Below are 27,084 nucleotides of genomic sequence, written 5' to 3'. Positions count from 1 at the left end.
ATTAAAAAAAAAATACTTTACAAAGGTGCCTTCTGATAGCTTGTTTTTTAAATCACTTTTAATTACATTTACTGAATACAGTTTGGCAGGGAAGGGGGATCAGATCTTTTAGAAAATTTTCGTATTTCTTTTTAAAGGAGCTTGATATCAATGCCCAATTAAGTAAAATCAGTTGAAAGCTATGTTTTTTCACTTAGTGCCTGAACTGATTTTAGTCTTCACTACTCTTGAGAAATAAACACCAACTATTACACCGTATGTGTACACAGAAGACTTTTCTATAAAGTCATTAATCTCTAGCCCTAAAATAAGAAAATATCACTTTTCTTTATATAATATTTTAATTAATTTTCTCTCCTCCTAAGAACACCTATAGTTAAACTCTAAAAATCTTATGGCGAATTACTTATTTTATTCTTACTGGCCGTGAAACAATTTTGCTGCCTAGATCCGAAGTCACTATATTAATGACTGTATCTCCAAATTGTACTCCTAATTTTAGTTTTATCAGGAGTCCTGGTTGTGGACTCCTGATATTAATGTCATTAGAGAGTTGTAAACACACCCCATAGGCTCCCACTATTCCCCTGGCTTCTGGTCTTCAGCCCCTTGGGTAGTCTCCTCCGACACTGTAATCAAGGTTGGTCTGGGTGTCCACTAACATACAAGGGACAGTATGTGACTTCTAAGACTGGGCCATAAGAAACACTGTGGCTTCTGTCGTGCTCTCTCTTGGATCACCCACTCTGGCAGAAACAGCCGCCGTGTTGTGAGAACAAGGGAGGCCCATCTGACAAGGAACTAAGGCTTCCTGCCAAGTGAATAAGCCATCATAGAAATGGATGGTCCAGCACCAGTGAAGCTTCTGTGAGAAGAGGCCTAGCCAACATCTCGACTGCAGCTTCATGAAAAACCACCAGCTAAGCCACTCCCAAATTCCTGACCTACAGAAACTGTGATATAATAGATGTCTGTTGTTTTAAGGTACTAAGTTTTGGGTTAATTTGTTATACAGCAACAGATAACATAAGAAGACTTAAAAAAAAAAGGTAAAAACCAAGCAAATATTTTCAAAGTTAGCAAAAATATTAATAATGCAATGAGTAAATATTTATAAACAGAAATTATCTGTTCACAAATTTGAGCATAAGAGTTCTGAATATACAAAACAATATGAATCTGAACCCTTAATTCAAATTCATCAACAAGAATAGCTACTTATTATGGATATTACAAAATCTAGGGATGCTTTTCTTAACATTCTTAGTATATTAAGGTTTGACTTAACATGAAGAATTAGATTTCTTGTGCAAAAACAAGAAATTCTAAAAGAGCCTTCAAATTTTATTCCTTTAATTTTCTCTACTTAGGAATCAGAATGAATTTTTTAACCCAAACCAATCACACAGAATAGCTCATAGAAATTTTAAGTAAATTAAAATATTTAAGTAATTAAAGCCTTCAAAATGAAAGTATAGAATTTTTCCTAGATCCTGTAAAACTATGCAAAAATTAAAATGTCTTAACTTTATAGAATTACTGTCCCTCCTCCCCCAAAAGTAGCCGTCTTACTTCTTTATACAAGAATCATCCAAGAGATCAATCTTGTTTTGTACAAGTACAGTTGGTATATCTCCCACTTCAGCTACTACTTTCTCTCTCCAACTGGAAACTGCTTCAAAAGATTCCCTATCTGTGGTAGAAAACACGAGCACACAAGCCTGGGCTCCTGTAAGTTCAGTCAATAAATCAATCAATCAAGTTATTGACATTAACATATTACATTTACATTAATAACACAATCTCACGCAGAACGGGGGCAACTTTTATCCACTCAAAACAACTTTTATGTAAATAAATGTTGAACTCATCTTTGTACCACTCTTCTTTACTTTTCAACATATAAACTCTATTTTCATTTTTACCAAAAACAGTGGTTCTCAAATGTGTTCAACTGTCAAAGTACCCTCAAAACCATACACGTTCTTTTTGGAATACCATAAAATACTGATTTAATTCCATTATAAAGGCTAGAGAGAATAGTAAACTAAAATTAGAGGTTGTTGCCAAATTCTTCTTGTTAATTTGCTTCTTAATTTCTTTCAGTGCAGATTTCAGAAAAATTTGTCATTTGCTTAATTTCTTTCAGCAAGGATTTATGAAAAATTTATGAGAAAAAAATCATAATTTGCTCATTCTATTCACTTTTTAAATAAATTGTATTATTTTATTTCAGTAGAATACCAGCGATCCTAAGGAACATAATTCGAAAGCCAATACCGAGAGTTATATATATATATATATACACACACACACACACACACACACACACACACACACACATATATATATAGAGAGAGAGAGAGAGGGAGAGAGAGAGAGGTGGGGGAAACTTAGTTTTACCCTGTTTAACTACATAATTTTACCCACCCATACTGTATCCATTGACAATATTTTAACCATCAACTGTCATTTTAGGCTGATAACATCAAAGACTAAAAATAAGCAGAAACCTCTTAGAAGAAGCAGTTTTATAAATTATTAGCTATTGATTCAGGTAGCATGGTGATAAAAGCAGGCATGTAAGCAACAAGAGAAAATCATCCTGGGGGTCAAGAGGATTTCCTGAAATCAAGGCATGTTTTCTTACCATTACTGCTTCCTTACAGATCCCTCTGGTATAAAAGTTTTCTACTAAGACTCAAGATATGTCTGGGCTGTCTAAGACACTCTAGAGCCAAAAATAGTCTATATATCTATATATCACCGGGGGGTGATATATGACCAAAAAGCCCTTTCTAATATTTATTTTAAAAAGCTCAAAAGATGACCCCTTAGCCCTCAGCCTCTTGAGTAACTGGGACTACAGGACCGTGCCATCATGCACAGCTAATTCTTTGCTTTTTGTTTGTTTGTTTATTTGTTTTTTTTGTAGAGATGGGGTCTCCCAATGTTGCCCAGGCTGGTCTCAAACTCCTGGGCTCCAGCAATCTGCCTGCCTCAGCCTCCCAGAGTGCTGGGATTACAGGTGTGAGTGACTGTGCCTGGCCTAAAAACAGGTTTTAATCCAAATAATAAATGAATTATTCAAAATGCAGAAAGAGAGAGACAAAGACACCCTGAGACCTTCTCAGAATGTGTGGGAAAATAAAACTGAAGAGATCACATTAGTATACTGATAAATACACTTATATGTACTTGAGCTGTAATATTTACCTCAACTATAAATTTAAAAAAAAATTATGTAATCATATTTTAAGAAACTGTGCTGGGCACGGTGGCTCACACCTATAATTCCAGCACTTTCGGAGGCCAAGGCAGGTGAATCGCTTGAGCTCAGGAGTTCGAGACCAGCCTAGGCAACATGGCAAAACCCCATCTCTACAAAAAATACAAAAATCAGCCAGGCGTGGTGGCGCACATCTGTAGTCCCAGCTACTCAGGTGACTGAGGTGGGAGGACTGCTTGAGCCTGGAAGGTTGAGGCTGCGGTGAGCTGTGATTGTGCCACTGCACTCCAGCTTGAGAGAGTTTGTCTCAAAAAAAAAAAAAAAGAAAAAGAAAAAAATTTGTTTTTTATCATAAAACTCAATGAATTACCTTTAAGCCTACAGCTTTATGTCCAGCTCACTGCCATTTAAATTTGAGGGCACAATAGGGTATTTCCAAGTGTTCAAGGTCTCAGACACTTAACCATAAAAACCTCTTAGAGGAAGCATATATGATGGGGGAAAAAAAAAAACAGGTAGTGCCAGAGATATAGGCAGTAAGAATGATTAAGAAAAGCTCAACGTTATTTAAAAAAATCAAAGACCAAAAGATAAAGTATGTCCACAACAACCCCAAAATTATTTAGCAGGGGACAGAATGGGGAGAGACCAGAGAAATGTGGGAATGTGCCAAAGTGCTTGTGTGAAGAAAGGGAAGATGTTTACATAATCAAGGGAGGTAAATAAACAAACCCTACAGCTGAGGCCTGTGGCCGCACGCATGGCATGTCCCCTCAGCCAGGCTTCAGTGCAGCAGTGAAGACAGTTCCTGTGCCAGTTGCTCCTGCCCTACCTCCAGCCTGTGCTGCAGGGGGGCTCTGCTGTTCTGCTGGGGGCTTTTCTGATACATCCCCAAGGGGGAAGCAATACCTCTTGTGGGGTGGAAGTAACACCTCAGCCTCCCTTTGCTGGGCTCCTGACGCCTCTCTTCATGGTTCCTCAGGGAGACTGGGCCCCAGCGGCCCACAGTGATACTTAGAACACTTTACTGGTTTTTCTCCCTTCCTTGCCTCATTCTCCCTAGTCTTTCACTATACTTCCTGCGATCATGTCCCAAATAAACCTGCCCCGCTCACGTGGGGCAGTGGGAGGGCACAGAGATGCTCAAACTAAGACAGTAAGTGCCTTAAGTTAAAGGCAATCACCTTAAGAATAAGAGAATGTATGACTATTAAACCACAGGAGAAAAATGGATTTGTACAGTATAAACAACAAAATCAAAAAACAAGAACTGCAGGAAATAAAAAATCTGAAATAAGATCGCAAAAATAAGTCCTAGAAGATAAACTACAATCTCTAGAAAGAATGGTACACAAATCTCCAAAGCAGGGCGGTTCACGTGATACCAAGCCTTTATATCAAATGCTGCACCACCTTGTCTGATTTGACCTAAATATATTACTAAAATGGAAACAAAATCAACTGGATTACTTTTTATGGATGACTTTTATGGTTACAATAATTCTGACAAATGTTGGACAACCACTTGTTTCCATTTCCTCTAACTGAATATCATCTTCCATTCAGACAATTAAAATACTTTGTCAAACTGTGATTCATCATGGTTCTTTTATGTTTGGAAAAATCCTAATAACCAAAAAGCCCTTTCTAATATTTATTTTAAAAAGCTCAAAAGATGACACCTTACCCTCCACCCTTTTTAAAAAAAAAAAAATTTGACTGAGGTACCAATGAAGCATGAAACACATAAAAGATTCCAAGATTTATAAGATAGATCATCATTTGCATAATTTAGAAAGCAAATGGCTGATGATCCTGCTACACAACTCTGGAACTCCCTCAAGCACGTCAAGATTTTTTTTTTTTTTTTTAATATGAGAAGGGGGTTAGAAAGAAAAGGGATCTGTAAAGAATTTCTTTAGAGGAAGTACTGTACTCCAAACCCTCTCTCCTGCAAACAGGTGCGGTAGGATGGACGAGGGTGCTAGCACCACCTCCTTCCTCTCAAACCTTAAAGAATGGATGCTGGCAAGACCTGTTAAGGAGGATGTTATGTAATTCCAGCAACTGGGGGACATTTGGGACTAGTGATGCCTTGATTCAAGCCTGAGAAAGATGCGATGGCTGAGAGTGAGAGTGAAAAATCAAAACCAACAGACAAAAAGCAGAGAACTCTAATGGGAAGGAACTGTGCTTCCCCCAGTGGCAGGGCAAAGAATGCACATGAATTTCATAGGGGCAGAGATGAACCACATCTAAGAGATACCAGTAATGCGGCTCTGGACATGCTAAACTAAAATATGGCACCTTGATGTACTGAATATTTTAAGCTGAAGGAATTTGAGAAAACAGCAGAAGCAGGAGGGTCCCTTTGATCTCCCCCAGCCCCTTCTCCACTGAAGCAGGTCATAAAATTCAGAAAGGATTTTCTTTCTTTTCTTTTTCTTTTTTTTTTTTTTTTTAGATGGAGCCTTGCTCTGTTGCCCAGGCTGGAGTGCAGTGGTATGAACTTGGTTCACTGCAGCCTCTGCCTCCTGGGTTCAAGAGACTCTCCTGCCTCAGCCTCCTGAGTAGCTGAGATTAGGTGGGTGCCACCACACCCAACTAATTTTTCTATACTTTTAGGAGAGATGGGATTTCGCCATGTTGGCCAGGCTGGACTTGAACACCTGACCTCAGGTGATCAACCCACCTCGGCCTCCCAAAGGAAGGATTTTCTGACCTTCACCTGAAGGAGGTCATAAGCCCCTCAGGTGAGAGGTGACCTCCCTATACCCAGAGGAAAGGAGAATCCTCATTTCTGAAGAGAGAGGGACACCAAAAGGAATCTGAATGAACCTCTGCTGATGAATCTTGCTAAGTTTCCTCCAGTTTACTGCTCTTAGCTCCTATTTGTCCTATCACATTCTTCAACGACTTTGCACTTTTCCTCAAACCTGGTATAAAAATGCTCAGGTTTAGTTTATTGGGGTTTTCATTTCCTTATGAAGGCTCCTTTGTCACATAAAACTGATATTAAATAAATTTGTAAGCTTTTCTCTTGTTAATCTATCCTTTGTTAGAGACCCAATCAAGGACCAAAAAGAGTAGAAGGAAAAAGATATTTTTCCTCTCCTACAAACCAAAGTCAACAGTAAAAAAACTGTAACAGAAATCTATTTCATGTTGTCTGTATCTTTCTGTACTAACTAAAAGCACTGGTTCCTACTGCCTAGAGTCGACTTTCTAAAAAGCTTTAGAGAAACCATTTGGGATCCCAGAGGCTTCCTAATCTGTGCTCTGTTGTAACCTATTTACAAGAAGGTCTTGTTTCAAAATCTCTCACTATACAGTTAAGCCAGCATTCCAAGTCCATAATCATACCTCTGAGCAATGGCTTTGATATAATGGGTCTTTTAAATGAACTATACTAAGATTTTTCTTTTTAAAATTTTAGTTTGATTTTTATGCATCATTAATAACACATTTCTTGGATTTAAATCAGCAAATCATAACTGTATATGGCATAGTGTTTCTACCACTACATTTGTATCTTAATTCATTCTTTCTAGCCCTTACCTTCTCTTACTTTTATTTCTATTTAATTTCATCACTATCTGTATCTGTACTAGCAGCAAATACTGTCTGACTGCCTAGGTGGCATCTCTCCCTAAAAACACCTTTTCCCCACTCTATAGTAGCCATATGGTTTAGGTAGACTAAACCTATTCTCTGCTGGAGGTGGGAGTTGTGGTGGTGGCAAGGAGAACAATGTGATCCAAGTCAGTTAATCACATCCCTCTCATTACTGCAATCAGGTCAACGGTGGTCTAGTCAGAGAAAAGCTCAGGGCATCTGAACCACTGCGGTGGGAAGTAACCCTCTCTCCCCAAGCATGGAAACAAAGCATGTGGCCTTCATTGCTCCTGGTGGTAATCTTGCAACCCAAAAGGAAATCAACATAAGGAGGTACCTCACACAGAGAGGAGACAAAGCCAGGAGAATCAGTAAGGTTACATACAGGCTGAATAAACAACTAAAAGGGATGCTATTTCCAGACTTTTCTATCAAATCAGTAAATCTCTGTAGTTTTAAGGCAGTTTGAGATTCCTTTTCTTTGGCAGCAACCAAAAGCATTTTAATGGAACCCCAAAGAGGTTTCCCAAAGGGAAAACATAAAATAATGTTCAATATACTGTTTTTTCAATTTTATGTATAATTGCTGTTTTTTCTTTAATTCATGTTGTATTGTGATAAATGTTTATTTTTACCATTTAGAAAAAGAAGAAGTTGAAACTGAGGACCTGTCTCAGTATCTCACCCTCTTTGCCATTTTAATATAGTTGGCTAAAAAAAAAGTTAAATTACTAAGATAGGCCTTTTTTTTTTTTGAGACAGAGTCTTGCTTTGTCGCCCAGGCTGGAGTGCAGTGGCATGATCTCGGCTCACTGCACCGGGTTCAAGCTATTCTCATGCCTCAGCCTCCCCAGTACTGAGATTACAGGTGTGCGCCACCACACCAGGCTAATTTTTGTATTTTTAGTAGAGACATGGTTTCAACATATTGGCCAAGCTGGTGTCAAACTCCTGACCTCTGGTGATCTGCCTGCTGCAGCCTCCCAAAGTGCTGGGATTACAGGCCTGAGCCACTGCCCCCAGCCAGTTTTGCCTTTTTAAATTACAGAAACATAATGTCAAATATATTCTCTAAAAATAACCCTATTGGTTAAAAAGTAATAACTGCCACATCAAACTGTCAAAAGCTTACAAAGGAATAGGCCATCTATTTCCTAAAGAAAAAGAACAGACATTTCATGCAGAGAATTTAGAAGACAAAGTTCAGTAGATAAAAGTAAAATAATGAAAATCTCAAGTAATCCTACTTCTTTTTGGTATTTCCACGTAGGTTTTATGTTTACTTTTTTCCTGAGTGTGGGGAAGGTAGTGGTAATAACCCCATTAAAAAATACAAATAACTTTTACTCAAGAATAAAACTGTACATTTAAGACCTATTAATCAATACTGTCAAGGCTGATGAAATTCATAATTTGATTAAAATATCATCTACTTGAATGACAGAGCCTTGGGAGAAAAAACAATACCATCTACTCCAAGAATGGCTTGGGGTAGTAAAAATGTAATTCTCAACCTTACAGCACAATGTAGGTGCTCAGGATCCAAACTGGTAGCCATAGAGAATAACCAAAGCTACTGTGGATGGGAGGCCTTCAAGTACACAGTAAATAGTGGTAAGTAGTGGTGGCAAGAAACCAAAATGTGTTTTCGAGCAGGCAGTGGAAGTCAAGTTTCCTTGGTACCAATTTAGAAAGGCAACTTCTTTGGTCATTTATATGTTAGTACAATTATTAAACCTTAGTTGTCATTATTACAATAAATTCTACGTTTTCAAAAGTGAAAAAATAAGCTATATATTCAAAAGTTACTTGAATTCACCCAATTTCTCAAGTATATTTATTTTATATAACTGGTATAAATTTATAAATAAAAAGCAAGCCACTTCAATAAAATCAGTGGTAAATCCTGTCTAAAAGAAGAAACTATGTGTTTATATGAAATTGTACCTAAAAGTTCATAACACTGTCACTTGGAACTTTCATATATATATAGATTTCTTCAAGAGACATATACTGGTATACTGCTATTCAATATATCTATTCTATTTTCAAGTACTTCTTCTCTGATAATCCAGGACACACAAACATAGGCTCCCTTTCAAGTTGGGTAAAGTGACATATTAAAGAAGACTTCCATGAAGAAGTCAGAAGAATTTCCATTGTACACATAACTATTATTTCAGTTTCATTAAACCTGTATCTTTCAATACAGGATGTTTAAAGAGACTTTGAAAAAATAATTCATAACTGCTTCCATATCATCTGTTCTTTAGGACTGTTTAGTATTCAACTACTAGCATTCTACTAAGATAGAATATATTTTAATTTTTATGATACCAAAGAGTAGATTTAAAAGGAAAAAACAAAAGGAGATTTAAGAAGTAAAAAAGATAATTATCTTAAAGGAAACTTTTCAGATATATTTCTAAGCAATGTTATTACATGAATATAAATACAAGTTAAGACAAAGAAGCCAGGGCAAGGTTTACTATGCCTATTATATCCCTAGAACAACGGAGACACTTAATATACATTTTCTGAATAAAACTTCAAATCTAGAGAAACAGTCATGGGGGCAACTAAAAACAAGGTAGATCCTACCTTCCTGGGGCTTCTAGTTCACAGAGCAAAAACCTTTAAGCAAAATCATTTATATTTATAAATATAATATATGTATATATACACACATATACATATATGTGTACATATGTACACAGACATGTTTACATACACATACGTATATGTATGTATATATATACATGTTTATATTTATAAACATGTGTACATATACACATATATAGATATTTGCATTTATAAATATATATGCTTTATGCATATATACACACATATACATATATACACTTAATATATACATATATACACTTAATATATGTATATATGTAATAGGTATACATATATACATGCATATAAAGTATATATATTAAATATATATATGCGTGTGTGTGTGTGTGTATATACAGAATTTCATCCATTACTTAAGGTCAGAGTATAAAGTTATAGCATCTGATAAGTAAAATGAGACTGTGTGATGAACCAGTAGAATTTCACTTTATAAAAAAATGAACCAAAATGATACTGTCTCCTAAGGACAACTGAATTCACTTGAGCCAACAGGTGAGATAAGAAAGCGTTCGAGGCATAGTGTAAAAATAAAGGAAAAAAATGGGGGAGTTTTCAAGGATGAAGTGCAAGTGAGGAATCAGCAGATGACGCTGGACAGACAAGGAGAAACACAGTTGTAAAGTCCTGTGTATACGATGCTGAAGAGTTTTAACCAAGAACGTGATTTGATAGTGGGAAGGATAAAACAGTTTCACTGATTCCATCTATTTTCTCAAAGAGTGAAGCAAAGAAATCGGCAGAGAGTGGAGAGGAGGAAGGGATTCCCAAGGTGAAGGCAAGAGAAAACACAAAAGAGCTCTTTTGGAAAATGACAGAGACTTGAGTAAAGAACACTGAGAGTGCCTGGCAGCACTCCATACTCATTCATGTTATGTGATAGTAGCTTTAAAGTTCAGTCTGAATGGTTGTCTGATATTCTGTATATGGTTCAGGTGCTTGGATACAGACTGGTAGATAGTCGGGTTTAACTGGGTTGGGCATTTTGCTGAGCAAGTATTATGCAGAGATTGCAGGTCAGGGAGTTAAAGGTCCTTGAAAGCAAATGCTTACAGGACTAGAAAAACTAAATTGAGGAAGGAAAGAAGTAAAGCCATGTGGAAAGTCGTATTTAAAAAGCAGTAGGGTCAATGAACACAGAAGCTCTTGATGGTTTCAAGACAGAGTCTGGGTATTAAAGTTAGCAAGCCACAAGCATAGGCAGTAGTGGTCAGAGTGGGAGACTATAGAGATTTAGATTTTGGGGTAATGAAACAATTGTTGGCCTTGAAAACAACAAGGAAATGAGCAACAGGCTGAATATTCAAAAAGTAACCCAAACAATTGTGGAGAAGAAACTGAGCCAGATGCCAGTGTTATCACAAAGGAGGGATAAAGGAAGGTGATGGACCATTGCAAGCAGGAGGATTAGTGATGGGTAAAAGTCTCATGACCTGGACTTTCAAGGTGCTAAGGTTTTTGAAGGAGAAAAGAGGAGGAATGGTGTGGAAGCAGTAGTAAGAAACAAGACATCTTCTGCCCAACATCCTTTAAGTCTTGAATAATGTGAGTATGCAGGGATATGGGTAAAAAGCCTCCCTTAGAGAAGGCAGCAGAGGAAGTTGTATCTTTAGGAAACAAGTTTTAATTATGACACGGTGAAAAGTTCAGAAAAGAGGGACGTCATAGAAGGAATAATCAGTATGTCAGCTGTGCCTTTTTATTTCCCACAGCATCTGTGAAATGCAGAGTATTAAATGCTTGTCAATATGAATGATCAATTAATATTTACTTGGCATCAGCAGGCTATAATGCTACATGGTATTCCACCAAGCTTTTGTTACTGTGTTCTCTCACTTCAATCACTATTGGCAGCTGAGTTACAGGAACACTGAAAGTGGTGTTTTAAATTCCAAAAGAAAAGGGCAAAATTTTATAAGAAGATGTTAAATGAAACTTTTAAGTTCCATTCGGAAGTTTAATTTAGCCTCTTAAAAAATTTTAGCCCACATTTTAGAGCCTTAAATTCTTTAGTCATGGTTCCTTCCTTTCACAGGTGTCTCACACTTCTCTGAACTCCTACAACACTGAAAAGGCTTTACCATGCGATTTCATGTGTCATAACAAATGCCATCTTATTTGCCAGGGCTTTACTTTTTCATGTTAGCTTCCACTCTCTGACTATACAGTCATTTTCTTGGGGTCAAAGTCGGCATTTAAGAGCTTCTTACTGATTTGGCCTGGGAATGCCTACATGAGTCACATAATTCTAAGGCAGAGACAAACTGTCTACAGTACCAGGTGTTATTTGCTAACATACAAGATCTTTAGAAGAATAATGAACTGGGGTTTTAAAAAATACTTTGAAATTATTTTAACTATTCTTCGAGAGAAACGCTTATATGGGAAACAAAGAAAGCAAAATTAGTTATTTAGCCAAAATAATGTGCCCAAACAAAATAAATAAATCAATCCTGTGTTTTACCTCGATAGTAGGCCTTTGTAATTGCATCAAATTCCTCTTGACCTGCAGTGTCCCATAACATTAGTCTGACATCTTCATCATTAACTCTAAAACAAGAGATGAATTTATTTCATCTATATGTAAAGGAAAATATTTTTGGTAATATAGCTTTGTGTATATTTTTCATTTTCAAATCCGAAGAGATTAAAACTACAAATGCTCCTTGACTTATGATGGGCTGTCCCAATAAACCCCATTGGGGGTTATATCCTGGTAAGCCCATTGTAAGCTGAAAATATTGTAGTCAAAAATATCCTTAAGTCAAAAATGCATTTAACACCCCATTACACCACTGTAAATTCAAAAAACTCATAAGCTGAACTATTATAAATCCTTATGCTCCTCAACTTATGATGGGGCTATGTCTCAAAAAACCCATGCTAAAGTTGAAAAACTCTGAGTCAAACCATCTTGAGTCAGGGACCACATGGATACTGTCAGTTTCACCCTGAAAACCTGAGTACTCTCAGATGTTGATATCATTACCTACAGTGAAAGAGTGAAAAACATTCCCCTAAAGCTATAGCTTCCCACGTGATTTGGATTTATCTGCCATGTTTTTTTCTTTGACACAGTCACAGGTAGTGGTGGTCTAAGATTAACGTCTTGGCAAGAGGAATTCCCTTAGGTCACTGCTTGCTCTCCTTTTCCTACATCTTTCCAATGGGTTCTGGTGCTTTCGTGATAAAATGAGAATAAGAATGCAAAAAAGCAATTTACCGCCAGTAATCCCAGCAATTTATGAGGCCAAAGTGGGCGGATCACTTGAGGCCAGGAGTTCAGTACCAGCCTGGCCAACATGGTGAAACCCTGTCTCTACCAAAAATACAAAAATTAGCTGTGTGTGGTGGCACGTGCCTGTAGTCGAGCTACTCAGGAAGCTGAGATGGGAGAATCGCTTGAGCCTGGGAGGTGGAGCATGACTGCAGTCCAGCCTGGGAGACAGAGTAAGACTCTGTCTCAAAAAAACAAAAGGAATTTACCTCCCTGGCTCCCTGGTTGCCCTTGAACTTAAAATTTACTCTATTTTGTCATATAGTCAGTTCTCATTATTCACAGTAGTTATGTTCTATAATGCCAATGTGAACACTGAATTGGCAAATACTGAACCACTGCTCCTAAGGGAAATACAGGGTTAGGTTCTTGAGAACCCCTGGTTACATTTTCATCAACTGATCAATACGTAACCTTGCTTTATGTGTTTCTGTTTAAAGACACCTTACTGATATATATTGTTAATTCATTAACACTGAATTCACGACCAACAGCACTGTAACTCGTGTCTGAACAAAGCTTATCAAACATATTTATTTTTTCTGTAACACACATCATAGCCTTCCTATATTTAGGAATGCTAGACAGCACTGCAGCACTACACTTAGGAGCATTCTTAAACAGCAAAATCACCAAGAAAAAGCACAAAACGTAAAAAAAAGGGCATTAAACAGAACACAAAAAGGACACGTGTTTACTGTATGAGGGGCTGAAACAAGAAAGAGACTTGTTTGATGACCTCAGCTGGGAAATGCATGCTGGGCAACTTAAATTTGTTTGCTGCTCTATGTATGTCCACAAATGACCACAAATGCACATAAATACTGATTCTGGAGTTACAAATAAATATTTTATTATAAATAAAACAAAGTGGGTGAATTTGCATATGCAGAACTTATAAATAATAAGGATTGACTGCATACTTAAATATTTATTTGGTTTCAGGTAGTAAGTACAAAAAGCAAACATCATCAAGACTTAAAATGCTTGCTCTTAAAATATATTCTGAGGGAGGAAGCAAATATGGAAATATTTTTAAAAAGAGAGTAATTTTAAAAAGAATGCAGACTAGAAATTAATCTTTAAAATGATAAAATTATCTTTGATGTTAAAGTTGGGCCAGTAACCAGGTTTGTAGTATTTCTTATTTGGGTAATACATTTTAGTTTGTCTGCTACAATTTAAAATATCCTTAGACGTTCTCAGGACTAATGACAAAAAATATTACTCTGATGTGTTTTAGAATCCAAATGAATTTCCTAAAGTAGGATTTCCTTTTCATAGGCAAATTTTGCACTCCCAAATCTGTTTTGTCTTATTTCTTTAGAGTAAAGCAAACTATTAATTCTCTAACTTCCATAGTCTTGCCTAGTTTCAAAAAGAGAACAGACATTCTAATAACAAGGAGCCCATAATACAACTTTCATTCCAAAGAAAACAGCAGTTGAAAATCTCACTGGAGTCAGTATCAGTTTGTGTTTAAGACATGCCCAAGGTGTCACCAATAAATATGAAACAGATATGAGACAGAAAAAAAAGTGGGAAGGAGAGTAGAAAAAGAAAAAAGTGAAAGAGGAAGGGAAGAGATGAAAGAAAAAAAAAGGGTAAAGTTACATGATGAAACCACCATCACGGTCGCATGAGCACTGCCACTAGTGGCCACATCTCGAAATCCACTGCAAGTAGTTAACTATTATTCCAGTAAGTCTTGGATACAGTTCACAAATCAAAGCCAAAGGAATAAAACAGCCAAGTACTTACTGAATTTGTCGCTCCAAAAAATCAACTCCAATGGTTTTCTTGTAGTCTTTTGTAAAAATGCCTTTGCAATATCGCTGAATCATACTTGATTTTCCAACTGCTCCATTCCCTACAACCACCATCTTTATGGCGACTTCCATATCTTCCTCCAACATTTTTGGAGCTGAAATGGTTTCTGTACCAACTCTAATTCCAGGAGATCAGATCTTCTCTCTCAAATCTGTGCTTTAAAATGAAATTATTTTTTCATAAAAATGTATAAAATAAACTAATCGTTTTATCAAGAAATCATCACATTGCATTGCAAGGATGTGTTTTCATACCTGAGGCCCCTCCCACTCTTTTTAAATAATATAAATTCTTTGAAAGGTACAGCAATAACACAATTCATTTTTGAAGGAATCCTCATCAATAGCACAATGCATGACATTCATATATCAATAAATACCTAGATCTCCTTTCACAGAGACGATGATTAGGGTCATTAGACTTGATGCCTGATTATTTAAAGGCACCACTTGCTAGTTCTGTGCTCTTAGTGAACACGTTGCTTAACTTCTTCAGCCTTCTGTTTCCTGGCAATAATATCCATCTCATACGGTTGTTGATCAATGATACACATAGAGCACTTAGCACAGTGAGAGTTACGAATTCAAAATCTAGTTGAGCATTCCTGATCCAAAAATCTGAAGTCTGAAATGTGGCAAAATCTGAAACTTTTTAAGCACTGACATGATGCCATAAGGGAAAAATTCCGTATCTGTCATGTGATAGGTCACAGTAAAAAGAGAGTCAAAACTTTATTTCATGCACAAAAATACTGAAAGTACTGTATAAAATTACTTTGAGGCTATGTGTATAAGGCATATGTGAAACATAAATTAATTTCCTGTTAAGACTTGGGTCCTGTCCCCAAGACATCTCATTATGTACATGCAAACAGGGCAGGTGAGGTGGCTCATGCCTATAATCCCAGCATTTTCAGAGGCTGAGGCAAGAGGATCGCTTGAAGCCAGGAGTTTGAGACTAGCCTGGGCAACATATGGAGACCCAGTCGCCACTAAAAAAAATAAAATAAAATAAATTAGCCGAGTACAGTGGTGCATGCCTGTAGTCGCAGCTACACGGGAGGCTGAGGTGGGAGGATCCCTTGAGCCCAGTGATTTGAAGCTGCAGTGAGCTATGGTCATGCCACTGTACTCCAGCCTGGGTGATAGAACAAGATGCTATCTCTAAAAAAAATTAAAATAAAATTTTAAAAAACATTGTAAATTCTCCATAGTGTATCACCAAATAGGCAACAAATTCAAAATCTGTGGAAATCGCTTTTCAACCTCACAGGTAATAATCAATGTCCCTAAAAAAGCACCCCAAAGAAGGTTTCATATAATAGTGTATGACCATGTGTCAGCATTGGGCTCTCAGTTATAACGATTTAGTAGTGTTTGGCTTACAATGAATCCTGTACAAATAAATATCTTACACCACACATTCCTGCTTTAGTTTCAAACCTTTATAGTTACACATACAATGAAAGCAATAGAATGGGCACTATTTGCATTTTAGGAATGAAAAGAACAGAAATTCAATTTCTTCATGTTTCTTCTTAAAATTACTGTTAGGCTACTGCCCATTTAGCTATTATATTTCAACTACTTTAACTGAAAATCCTTCTATACAACCACTACACCAAGAGAGTCCAAAAATGTGAAGAACATTCCTTTCTTTTGTCCCTAATAGTCTCAGCAGTTGTCTCCGGTACTTTACAAACCTGAGTGATCATAAGAATCACCTAAAAGTCTTGTTAAAGTATGGTCCTGGGTCTCCACCTCAGACATCATTTATCAGAAATTTCACAGAAGGCCTTGGAATCTGGTTTATAGAACAAGCACAAAAGGTGCTGCTCAGCTCTCCCTTCACGAGCTGCTAGCTGGCAGTCTCTGCTACCTCACCTTCAGGATCCACTGCACTGTCCACTCCCGTTGAGGCCACATTCTCCCCAGGGAAGGATTAAACAGGCAGGGCCACTTGAGTTGGGCCAATTCTGCACAACGTGGATCCTCTTTGGTCTGGGGCTCCCATCAGACTAGCTGAGATTTTTTCAGAAATGCACTGCAGTCTGGGGCTCTTTCCACCCCATCTTTCTTCATCCTTTCACAAATATAAAAAACTAGCATTGCAGCCTCTTTATCCTTCTCAGGCATTTCCTCCAATAAATCTCTTGCACTTCTAATTCCATCTTGATATTTGCTTCCTGGAGAACCCAAATGGATATACATCCCAAGTGATTTTACATTCAGATAAATGTCAGAGCCAATACCCTACGCTAGTGATTCTCAATTTTGCCTATACATTTGAATCATCTAGATAACTTTTAAAAAATACTTGGCTGGGGGCAGTGACTCACACCTGCAATCCCAGTGCTTTGGGAGGCTGAGGCAGGAGGATTGCTCGAGGCCAGGAGTTCAAGACCAGCCTGGGCACCATGTGAGACCCTGTCTCTATCAAAAAAAAAAAAAAAAAATTGGCCGGGCATGGTGGCGTGAGCCTGTAGTCCCAGCGACTCGGGAAGCTAAGGCGGGAGGATTGTTTGAGCCCAGAAGTTCAAGGCTGCAGTGAGCTATGACTGTACCACTACACTTCAGCTTGGGTGACAGAGCAAGACCCTGTCTTAAAAAAAAAAAAAAAAAAAAATCCTGATGCCTGATACCTGCATCTTATCCTCTGTGTATACAATCAGATGGTCTAGGGCAGTGGTTCCCAAACATTTTGGTACTAGGGACTTTCGTTTTGGTGGAAGACAACTTCCACAGATGGGAGGTTGGTGGGGGGCATGGTGGAGGAATGGTTTGGGGATAAAACTGTTCTACCTCAAATCATCAGGCATTAGTTAGATTCTCATAAGGATATAAGGAGTGCTGCAACCCAGATCCCTCACATGTGTAGTTCTCAACAGAGTCTGGGCTCCTGTGAGAATCTAATGCTGCTGCTGATGTGATGAGGCGGAGCTCAGGTGGTAATGCTTGCAGCCACTCACCTCCTGCTGTGTGGCCCAGTTCCTAACAGGCCACAGAATGGTACCAGTCCACGGCCTGGGGGTTGGGGACCCCTGGTCTAGGGTACAATCTGGACATCAAGTATCACCATCCTATTACCCTACACAAGATGCAGTCTTTAGGACACAGGGTCAAATATAAAATTCTGACCAGGAGCTGACCCTTGTTCATCCAGCTGTATCTCACACTGGTTCAGTTCCTAGAAGGCAACTTCCTTTCTCTACCTAAATAATTCTTCACCCAAGAAGACTGTTACGTTCATAAAAAGGCAACAACAAAACTCTTATCACATTTTATCCTTTTAAAGATACATACTTCAGACACTTTTGCTTCTGAAATGATAGACGTTTTTCCCTATTCCTTCCTCTAAATGTAACTAAAATTTGTGAATATTATATATAAACAAACATTAGACATCGAAAAGTGAAAAGGTACCACAAGGCACAAAGAACAACATGGTAATGAGTTTTCCTTGAGTTCTTTTTACCTCATATATCCCAGACTGGATTATAGAGAAGCTAGTAACCAGGAAATGTTACCACCAATGACAAAAAGAAACATAAAAGCTACTCTCTTGAGTCAAAGGACCAGGAAAGGGAAAGCCTAGCAAGGCGGAGCTTGCAGTGAGCAGAGATCGTGCCACTGCAGTCCAGCCTGGGCAACAGAGTGAGACTCCGTCAAAAAAAAAAAAAAGAAAGAAGAAAGAAGAAAGAAAGAAAGACGGAAGGAAGGAAGGAAGGAAGGAAGGAAAGAAAGAAAGAAAAGAAAGAAAGAAAGAAAGAGAAAGAAAGAGAGAAAGAAACATAGAAAACACCTCTACCCTTGTGAGGGCTATATTGATGCACCCCAGCCCCCTCTATGGGGTGGTGTCAGAGAAGACCAACCGGGAAGGACTGGGGAGGACTTTCATCCTCACTGGGGAGAAATGAAGGCTCCTCCAACCCCTGCCCAACCACCACCAAGGCATCCCTGGAGACCATGTGGGAGGATGAACTTCCACCCATCCACCAATTCAGTCATCCCTACCCATTTTTACCTCCACTTTTTTGCTGGGGTGGTGTCAGATGAAGCCTATTAGAAAGTCAGGACTTCCACGATCTCTCACAGGTAATAAGGCCATCTGCTGACTCCCCGCAGTGTCAGTGGGTCAGCCTCTTCCCAGCCAGGGTGGTATCAGTGGCCCCAGCAGAGAGTCATCATGACCAGTAGTAAGAGGGGCTCTTCCCACTCTCAGTTTCTTTCTCTCTCTATTTTTTTTAGACAGTGTCTCATTCTACACTCCAGGCTGGAGTGCAGTGGGGTGAACACAGCTCACTGCAGCCTCAACTTCCTGGGCTCAAGCAATCCTACCATTTCAGCTGGGACTACGGGCGCACACCACCACGCCTGGCTAGCTTTTGCATTTTTTGTAGAGACAGGGTTTTGCCATTTTGGCCAGGCTGATCTCAAACTCCTGGGCTCAAGCGATCTGCCTGCCTTGGCTTCCCAAAGTGCTGGGATTACAGGCACAAGCCACGACACCCAGCCCACTATGTTTCAATGGAAGACAAGCAGGAAACCTGGAGTTTTATCCTCACCTGGTAGTAAAGAGGTACTGCCCCACCCTTCCTGTTTTTGGAACACAGCAAAGGAAGAGAATCAAGCTAAAAGAGTGTGTAATGAGACCAGAGAATTACAACATAACACTCCCAATGTCCTGGTTTCATCGAAAATCACTCAACACACCAAGAACCAGGAAAATCTCAACTCAAATGCAAAAGACAATCAATAGACACTAGCAATGAGATGACAGACATTAGATTTATGTTATAAGGATTTTAAACATAAAAAGTTAACTGGCAGTCAATGAGCAATTATGGATATATTTGAACAAATGTAAAACATAAAGAGTCTCAAAAATAAACAGAAGATATAAAGAAGTACCAAATGGAAAGTAGAACTGAAAATTATAATAACCATAATTTTAAAAACTCAATGATAGGTTCAACGGCAGAATAGAGAGGACAGAGGAAAGAATTAGTGAACTTGAAAATACAATCTGAGCCAAGCAAACAAAGACTGAAATAAAGGAAAAAGCCTTCAGGACCTGTGGAACTAAACCACAAAAAAACTGCATATTTCTGTCATTGGAGTTCCAGGAGGAGAGGAGGAAGAAGATAGGGCTAAAAAACGACTTGAAGAAATAATGACTGAAAATTTCCCAAATACAGAAAAAGACAAAGCTACAGATTCAAGAAGCTGAGTAGATCCCAAACAGGATAAACCAGTCAAAATCTAGACCTAAACAAATCAAAGTCAGACTTCTAAAAACTAAAGACAAAACATTTTGAAAGCAGCCAGAGAAAAAGGATGGGGAAAAGTCATTTGAATGACAGTGAATTTCTCCTCAGAAACCATGGAGGCCAGAAGGAAGTGGCACATCATTTTTTGAGTGTTGAAAGAAAAGAACTGTCAACTCAAAATTATATATCCAACTAAAATATCCTCTAGGAATGAAAGGAAATCAAGGTAATCTCTGATGAGGGAAAACTGAGAGCATTTGTTGACAGCAGACCAATGCAAAAGAACAACTAAAGGAAGTTCTCAAGTGGAAAGGAAATAATTTTTTAAACAAAGAACCTGGAATATCAGAACAAAAGAAAGAACATGGTAAGAGCAAAAATATTGTTAAATCCAATAGACTTCCCTTCTCTTCTTGAGTGTTCTAAACCATGTTTGATAGTTGAAAAAAAATTATAAAACTGTCCAATGTGGTGTTCAATACATGTAGGGAAAATATTTAAGACAATTAATTATAAATGGGGATGGATAAAGGACTATAAAGGGAGGTAAGCATTCTACACTTCACTTGAATTTGTAAAATATTGACTACAATGATAAATTATGGTGATAAATCACATATACAGTCATGCACCACATAACAACATTTCGGTCAATGATGGATTGTTTATACAACAGTGGACCCTTAAAATTACAATGCCATATGTTTACTATGCCTTTTCTATGTTTAAATATGTTTAGATACACAAATATTTACCAATGTGTTACAAGTACCTACAGTATTCAATACAGTAACAGTGTACAGGTTTGTGGCTTAGGAGCAATAAGCTATAGCATACAGCCTAGATGTGTAGTAGGCTATACCATCTAGGTTTGTGTAAATACATTTTAGTATGTTCACACAATGACAAAACCATAATGTGCATCCCCATTGTTAAGCAATGCATGACTGTATGTAATGTAATACCAAGAACAACCACTAAAACAATAATACAAACAGGTACACTCAAAAACACACAGATAAATCAAAATGAGATTCTAAAAACACAATAAAGTCAGAATCTAATTGATATTTATAGAACTGTCTATACAGCAGCACAATATACTTCCTTTCAAGTACCCAGATTGGCCATAAAACAAACATCAACATGTCACAGAGCAAACCCCAAAACTGGAGTTCAGCCCAGGAGGCCACGTGGGTTTTTGGCTTTGTGCAGAAGGAATTCAAGAGTGAGCCGACAGAGTGAAGTGAAAGCAAGTTTATTAAGAGAGTACAGGAATAAAAGAGTGGCTACTCCATAGACAGAGCGGCCTTGAGGGCTGGTGGTTAGTTATTTTTATGGTTTTTTTTTTTATTACATGCTATACAAGGGGTGGATTATTCTTGAGTTTTCTGGGAAAGGGATGGGGAATTCCCAGAACTGAGGGTTCCTCCCCGTTTCAGACAATATAATGTAACTTTCAGACGTTGCCATGGCATTTATAAATTGTCATGGTGCTGATGGCAGTAACCTTTACTATGCTAATGTATTATGATTAGCATATAATGAGCAGTGAGGACAACCAGTGGTCACTTGCATGACCATCTTGGTTTTGGTCAGCTTCTTTACTGCATCCTGTTTTGTCAGTGGGGATCTTTTAAGACCTGTATCTTGTGGAACCAGATCTATCAACCTCCTGTCTCAAACACACTTAAAATAATGGAAACCATACAGAATGTGTTCACTGATCACAATGGAATCAAACTAGAAATCAATAACAGAAAGATAAAACAGGGAAATCTCCAGACAGAAACTAAAAGCACACACTTGTAAAACAATCCAACATTCAAAGTAGTAGTCACAGGGAAAGTAAAAAAAAAAAAAAAAAAATTTAATTAAATGAAAGTGAAAATACATGTGAAACTTAGTGGGGCACAGCTAAAGTAGTGCTGAAATGGGAAAATATATTTTATTTTATTATTACTATTTTTGAGACAGAATCTCACTCATCAGTCCAGGCTGGAGTGCAGTGGCCCGATCTTGGCTCACCGCAAACTCCCCCTCTCAGGTTCAAGCAACCCTGCCTCAGCCTCCCGAGTAGCTGGGACTACACACATGCATCACCATGCTGGGCTAATTTTTGTATTTTTAGTAGAGACAGGATTTCACCATGTTGGCCAGGCTGGTTTCTAACTCCTGGCTCAAGTGATCTGACCACCTCAGCCTCCCAAAGTACTGGGACTACACATGTGAGCCGCTGTGCCCAGCCTGAGACACGAAACTTTGGAGCACTAAATGCTTACCTTAGAAAAGGAAAAAGGTTTCAACTCAATAATCTAAGCACTCACCTTAAGAACTAGAAGAGCAAAATAAACCCAAAGCAAGCAAAAAAAGGAAGATACTAAAAAAGAAGAACAGAAATCAATGAAATTGTAAACAGAAAAACTGATGCAACAAAAAGCTGGCTTTTTGAGAAGATCAATAAATTTAACAATACTTTAGTGAGACTAACACAAAAAAGAGAGAGGACACAAATACCCAATACCGGGAATAAAATAGGGGATAGCAACATAGACTCTGCAGACTCAACAGAGGATAACGTAACAACCCTACACACATAAATGTGACAACCCAGACAAAATGAACCAAATTCTTCAAAAGCATAAACGACCATAATTCACCCAATATAATATAGGTCTATTTGAATACCCCTATAACTATGAAGGAAATTGAATCTGTAATGTAAAAACTCGGAAAGAAATCTACAGGATCAGGCAGTTTCACTGAAGAATTCTACTAAACATTTAAAAAATTAACACCAATGTACACAATCTCCTCCAGAATAGAGACGAGGAAACACTTGCCAACTCTTTTTATGAAGCCAGCATTATCTTGATACCACAAAAAGACACTACAAAAAAGAAAATTAGACAAACTCTTCTGAACAAAGATGCAAAAATCTTCAACAAAGTATTAATCAACTGAATTCAGCAATATTTAAAAACAATAATACATTGCAACCAAGTAGACTTTATTCTGGGAATGCAAGGCTAGTTAAGTACTCAAAAAGCAATCAATGTAATCCACCATATAAACACAACACAATATCAATTGATGCAGAAGAAATACTTGACAAAATGCAACATTTGTGAGAAAACTCAGAGCAAACTAGAAATAGAATGGGACTTCTTCGACCTGGTAAAAGGCACCTATAGGCCAAGCACAGTGGCTCACGTCTGTAATCCTAGCACTTTGGGAGCCCGCAGCGGCAGACTGAGCTCAGGAGTTCGAGACCAGCCTGGACAACATGGTGAAACTCCGTCTCAACTAAAAATACGAAAAATTAACTGGGTGTGGGGTCACTCACCTGTAATCCCTGCTACTCAGGAGACAGAGGCACAAGAATTGCTTGAACCAGGGAGGCAGAGGTTGCTGTGAGCTGAGATCGTGCCACTGCACTCCAGCTTGGATGATAGAGTGAGATTCTGTCTCAAAAAAAAAAAAAAAAGCATCTACAACATAAAACAATTCTGGAAGACAGACTGTTTTCCTCAGATTGGGAACAAGGTAAGGATATCTATTCTCACTACTCCTATTCATCATACATGAAGTTCTAGTCATAGTAATAGGAAACAAAAATAAATAAAACACAGATTAAGAAAAAATAAATAAAACTTTCTCTATTCACAAGTGACATGATTATCTCTGTAGAAAAATCCATGGAATCTATCAAAAATTTAAAAACCAAACCCTGAACTAATGAGTTTAGCAAAGTCAGAGGACATATGTACAACACACAAAATTCAATTGTACTTCCACATACAATGTACAATTTGAAACCAGTATTTTTTAGAATGAGATTTACAATAGCTCAAAAAACTTTAAATACTTAGGTATAAATGTAACAAAACATGTACACAATCTGTACGCTGAAAACTACAAAACACTAAACAAATCAAAGACCTAAACAAATGGAAAGACATATCATGTTCATGGATTGGGAGACTCAACAAAGTAAACATAGCAATTCTCCCTAAATTGATCTGTGAGTGTAATACAATTTAAATCAAAGCACCAGCAAATTTTTCTGTATCCACAAGTTGATTCTAAACTTTATACACAAAGGTAAAAGAATCAGAATAGCTAAAACAATTTTGAAAAAGAATGAAACTGGAGGAAATTATACTACCTGGTTTTAAGACATTACAATGCTAAATTAATAAAGTGTGATACTGGCCAAGGGAAAGTTAAGTAAATCAGTGGAACAAAACAGGCCCAAAACAGACCCTCACAAATAAAGCCAATTGATTTTTAACAAAGGTGCAAAAGCAATTCAATGGAGAGAAGAGAGTCTTTTCAACAAATGCTGATGGAACAACTAGACGTCCATAAGCAAAAAAGTAAACCTTCACACCTTATACAATTAACTCAAATGGATCACAGATCTAAATGGAATACTTTTATAAAACAATGTTTAGAAGGTGAAAATCTTGACCTGTTAGGCAGAGTTCTTAGACATGACACCAGAAGATCCATAAAAGGGAAAATTGATACTGGACTTCACCAAAATTAAAAACACTGCTGTCTGAAAGACACTGTTAGAATGAAAAGACAAGACAGACTGGAAGAAAATACCTGAAAAGCATGTAACTGACATATAATTTGTATCCAAAACATATAAAGAACCCTCAAAATTCAACATAAGAAAACAGACCAATTTAAAAATGGGCAAGTGACTTGGCCAGATACCTCACCAACGACTCCATGTGGCAAATGAACACATGAAAACATGTACAATATCTTTAGCCATTAGTTAAAGGCACATTAAAACCACAATGAGATACCACTACACACCTATTAAAATGGCTAAGTCTTGAAAAACTGACACTACCAAATGCTGGGAGTATGTGGAGCAACTAGAACTCTCACATGTTGCTTGTGGGAATGCAAAATGACACAGACACTCCAGAAAAGAGTTTAACAGTTTTTTGAAAGTTAAACATACATTTACCATTGCTACAAGTGCAATCCACTTGTAGCAATACCCTAGAGAAATGAAAACATGTCCATACAAAAAACTTTTACATGGTATTTATAGCAGATCGATTCATAATCACAGAAAACTGAAAACAACCTCAATGTCCTTCAATGGGCAGACGTAGAAACAAACTGTGGCATTTCCACATAATAAAACAGTACTCGGCAATAAGAAAAGAAATTATCCATACATGAAACAACTTGGAAAAATCTTAAAGACATTTTGATGAGTGAAAAAAAGCTAATATCCAAAGATTACCAACTGTTATGATTTCATTTCTAGAAAATATTAATAATTGCCAGGGGTAAGGAGTATGATATAAAGGGATCACATTAGGTTTGTTTTCTGTGAGGGCGGGGAGTGATAGATTTGTTCTACATCCTTATTGTAGTGGTGGTTACATGAGTCTAAAATTTGCAGAACTGTATACTGAAAAAAAGATCAATTTTACCATATACTTTTAAAAATAATACATTAATTTCCTTAAAATAAATTTAAAGAAAAAAGCCAAATTAAATGTTAACAGGCAGTCGGACTCTTGCTTTTTAGAAACTACTCTATAGACTTAAAGCACTAGATCAAAACAATTACGTTCCTAGAAATAAGCATAATTCTGAGTACAATTAAAGACCTTGACAATAATATTTTATATAAACACCCTTTCCCCAAAACATTTTGCTAATGCAGTCTAATAAATTAGAAAAGCAAAGGGTGAGTTAACTCACCAATCAAAAGGTTGTTTTCTCACAACGGCATTTAAGTAGAAGTACAGTTATATTTGTAAAAATACTGAAAAACTTCTTAGGGTCAATGAAATTACCTAGATGTTAGGAGATATATATAAACCCAGAGAAGTTAACAGCCCTTTTCAGACCCTACTGCCACTTCACTGGCTCCTGATAAGGAAGTTCTTACTCTCACGTTCTCATGTTCTTACTCCAGGGAACTGCCGATGGCTCCTTGGCTCCTCGGATCTCCGAGTAAAGTTAAGTCTGTAGCAACCAGTGTCAATGGAATAGCACAGTTTGGCTCATTTATATTCCAGCACTCTATGAGCAAGAAACTAGGGAAGGGTGGGGTCGCGGGTAAAGAGGGGTCGCACTGCAGGGAGAAGAGGAGTCTACATGCCTTGATGGAGCTGAGGACCCTCTTCGCCGTCAAACCTAACCTGAGCACTTCACGCCCTCAACGGTGTCTGGCCCAGCCTGGGTCGCCCCTTCCCCATTCAGGACTTGGGGCAGACAAAAAGCCGAACTCTCGGCCAGACTGGGGACGCAGCGCCGCCCTCGCTCCATCCCTCTTTCCCGCCCACCTGGCAATTCCAGGTACCAACCGCTGGGAGCTGGGAGGGGGCGCCGGGCTGGCGCTGCCGCCCACCTTCTCTAGCTGGAACTTGGGATCGGTGCTCAAGGGCGGGAGAGCCGGCGCTCGGCTGTTCGAACAGGGGGATGGGGGAGCCGGGCCTGGAGGCCCCTGCCCACTCCCGAGAGTAAGGCACAACCCGGGACCCCGGGGAGAAGCTGACTCTTCCCCAGTGGAGCCGGACGAACCCCCAGCCGCTGGAGAGGGCGAGTGAGTGCAGCGCCGCTGCACCGCAGCGCGAGCCGCTACTCACCGTCCCCCGCCCGCCGCGGACCCGCCGCCCGGCGCCACCGGCTCCTCCTGGTCGCGGCGCAACCGCTGCCGCCGCTGCCTCCTCCCGACGCGCCAGTTCTCCCTGCGGGGCCGCGCGGCTAGTTCGCACCCTCTTTCGCTCTCTTAAGAATGATTATGATTTTTAAACGAACTTTATTGGTAGCCAGGGCTCAGATTGAGCGGCTCAGCAGCAGCTCCGATGGGGATGGTGGGGCGCGGGAGTCTCGACTCCCCTCATCTGTGGGCCCGCCGCGCTGCAGAGCATGCGCCGTGCTTCGTTTGCGCATGCTCTGTGCAGACCAGCGGCCCTGCCCCGCCCATGTTCTGGCGGGTGGCGGGCGGCTGCTCAGCTTTCCAGTCGCCTCCAAGGGATCCCGGGAGGGCAGTGGGGAGACCAGAGGCGAGCAGGATCTCCCAGATCGTGAACTCTAGAAAAGAGAAATCGGCCAGTGACGGTCTGCATAAGTTTCACAGAGTTATCACACTTCCAGAGTCTTCAAAGGGCTTGCCCCGCATCGGACACATACCTTATTTTCTTGACCAGATGACATCTTAAGTGGCCGAGTAAGCAA

General features: G+C 38.7%; 1 protein-coding gene across 8 annotated transcripts in view; it reads right to left on the bottom strand.

Annotated features, from left to right (window-relative positions):
- The window catches only part of RAB23 (RAB23, member RAS oncogene family), a 34,698-nt gene extending 7,914 nt beyond the window's left edge, over positions 1-26,784 (bottom strand). Inside the window, exons 1-4 of one of the 8 annotated variants that reach the window (XM_023222962.1) lie at positions 26,493-26,784; positions 14,523-14,742; positions 11,949-12,034; positions 1,573-1,729 (exon numbers count right to left, since the gene is read on the bottom strand). In XM_023222962.1, coding sequence (XP_023078730.1) covers positions 1,573-1,729; positions 11,949-12,034; positions 14,523-14,677 — 398 coding nt within the window. In that variant the 5' untranslated portion in view covers positions 14,678-14,742; positions 26,493-26,784. Of the gene's footprint in view, positions 1-1,572; positions 1,730-11,948; positions 12,035-14,522; positions 14,748-23,206; positions 23,256-26,189; positions 26,290-26,492 lie in introns of those variants that run through there. The other 7 variants (XM_023222965.1, XM_023222964.1, XM_023222966.1 and 4 more) reach the window with 7 other exon arrangements.
- Between the last annotated feature and the right edge of the window lie 300 nt (positions 26,785-27,084).

Source organism: Piliocolobus tephrosceles, chromosome 5 (assembly GCF_002776525.5).
Source record: "Piliocolobus tephrosceles isolate RC106 chromosome 5, ASM277652v3, whole genome shotgun sequence".
NCBI classification, from domain to species: Eukaryota; Metazoa; Chordata; class Mammalia; order Primates; family Cercopithecidae; genus Piliocolobus; species Piliocolobus tephrosceles.
Note: the sequence above shows the minus strand (reverse complement) of the source record. Positions and strands in the feature narration are given on the sequence as shown.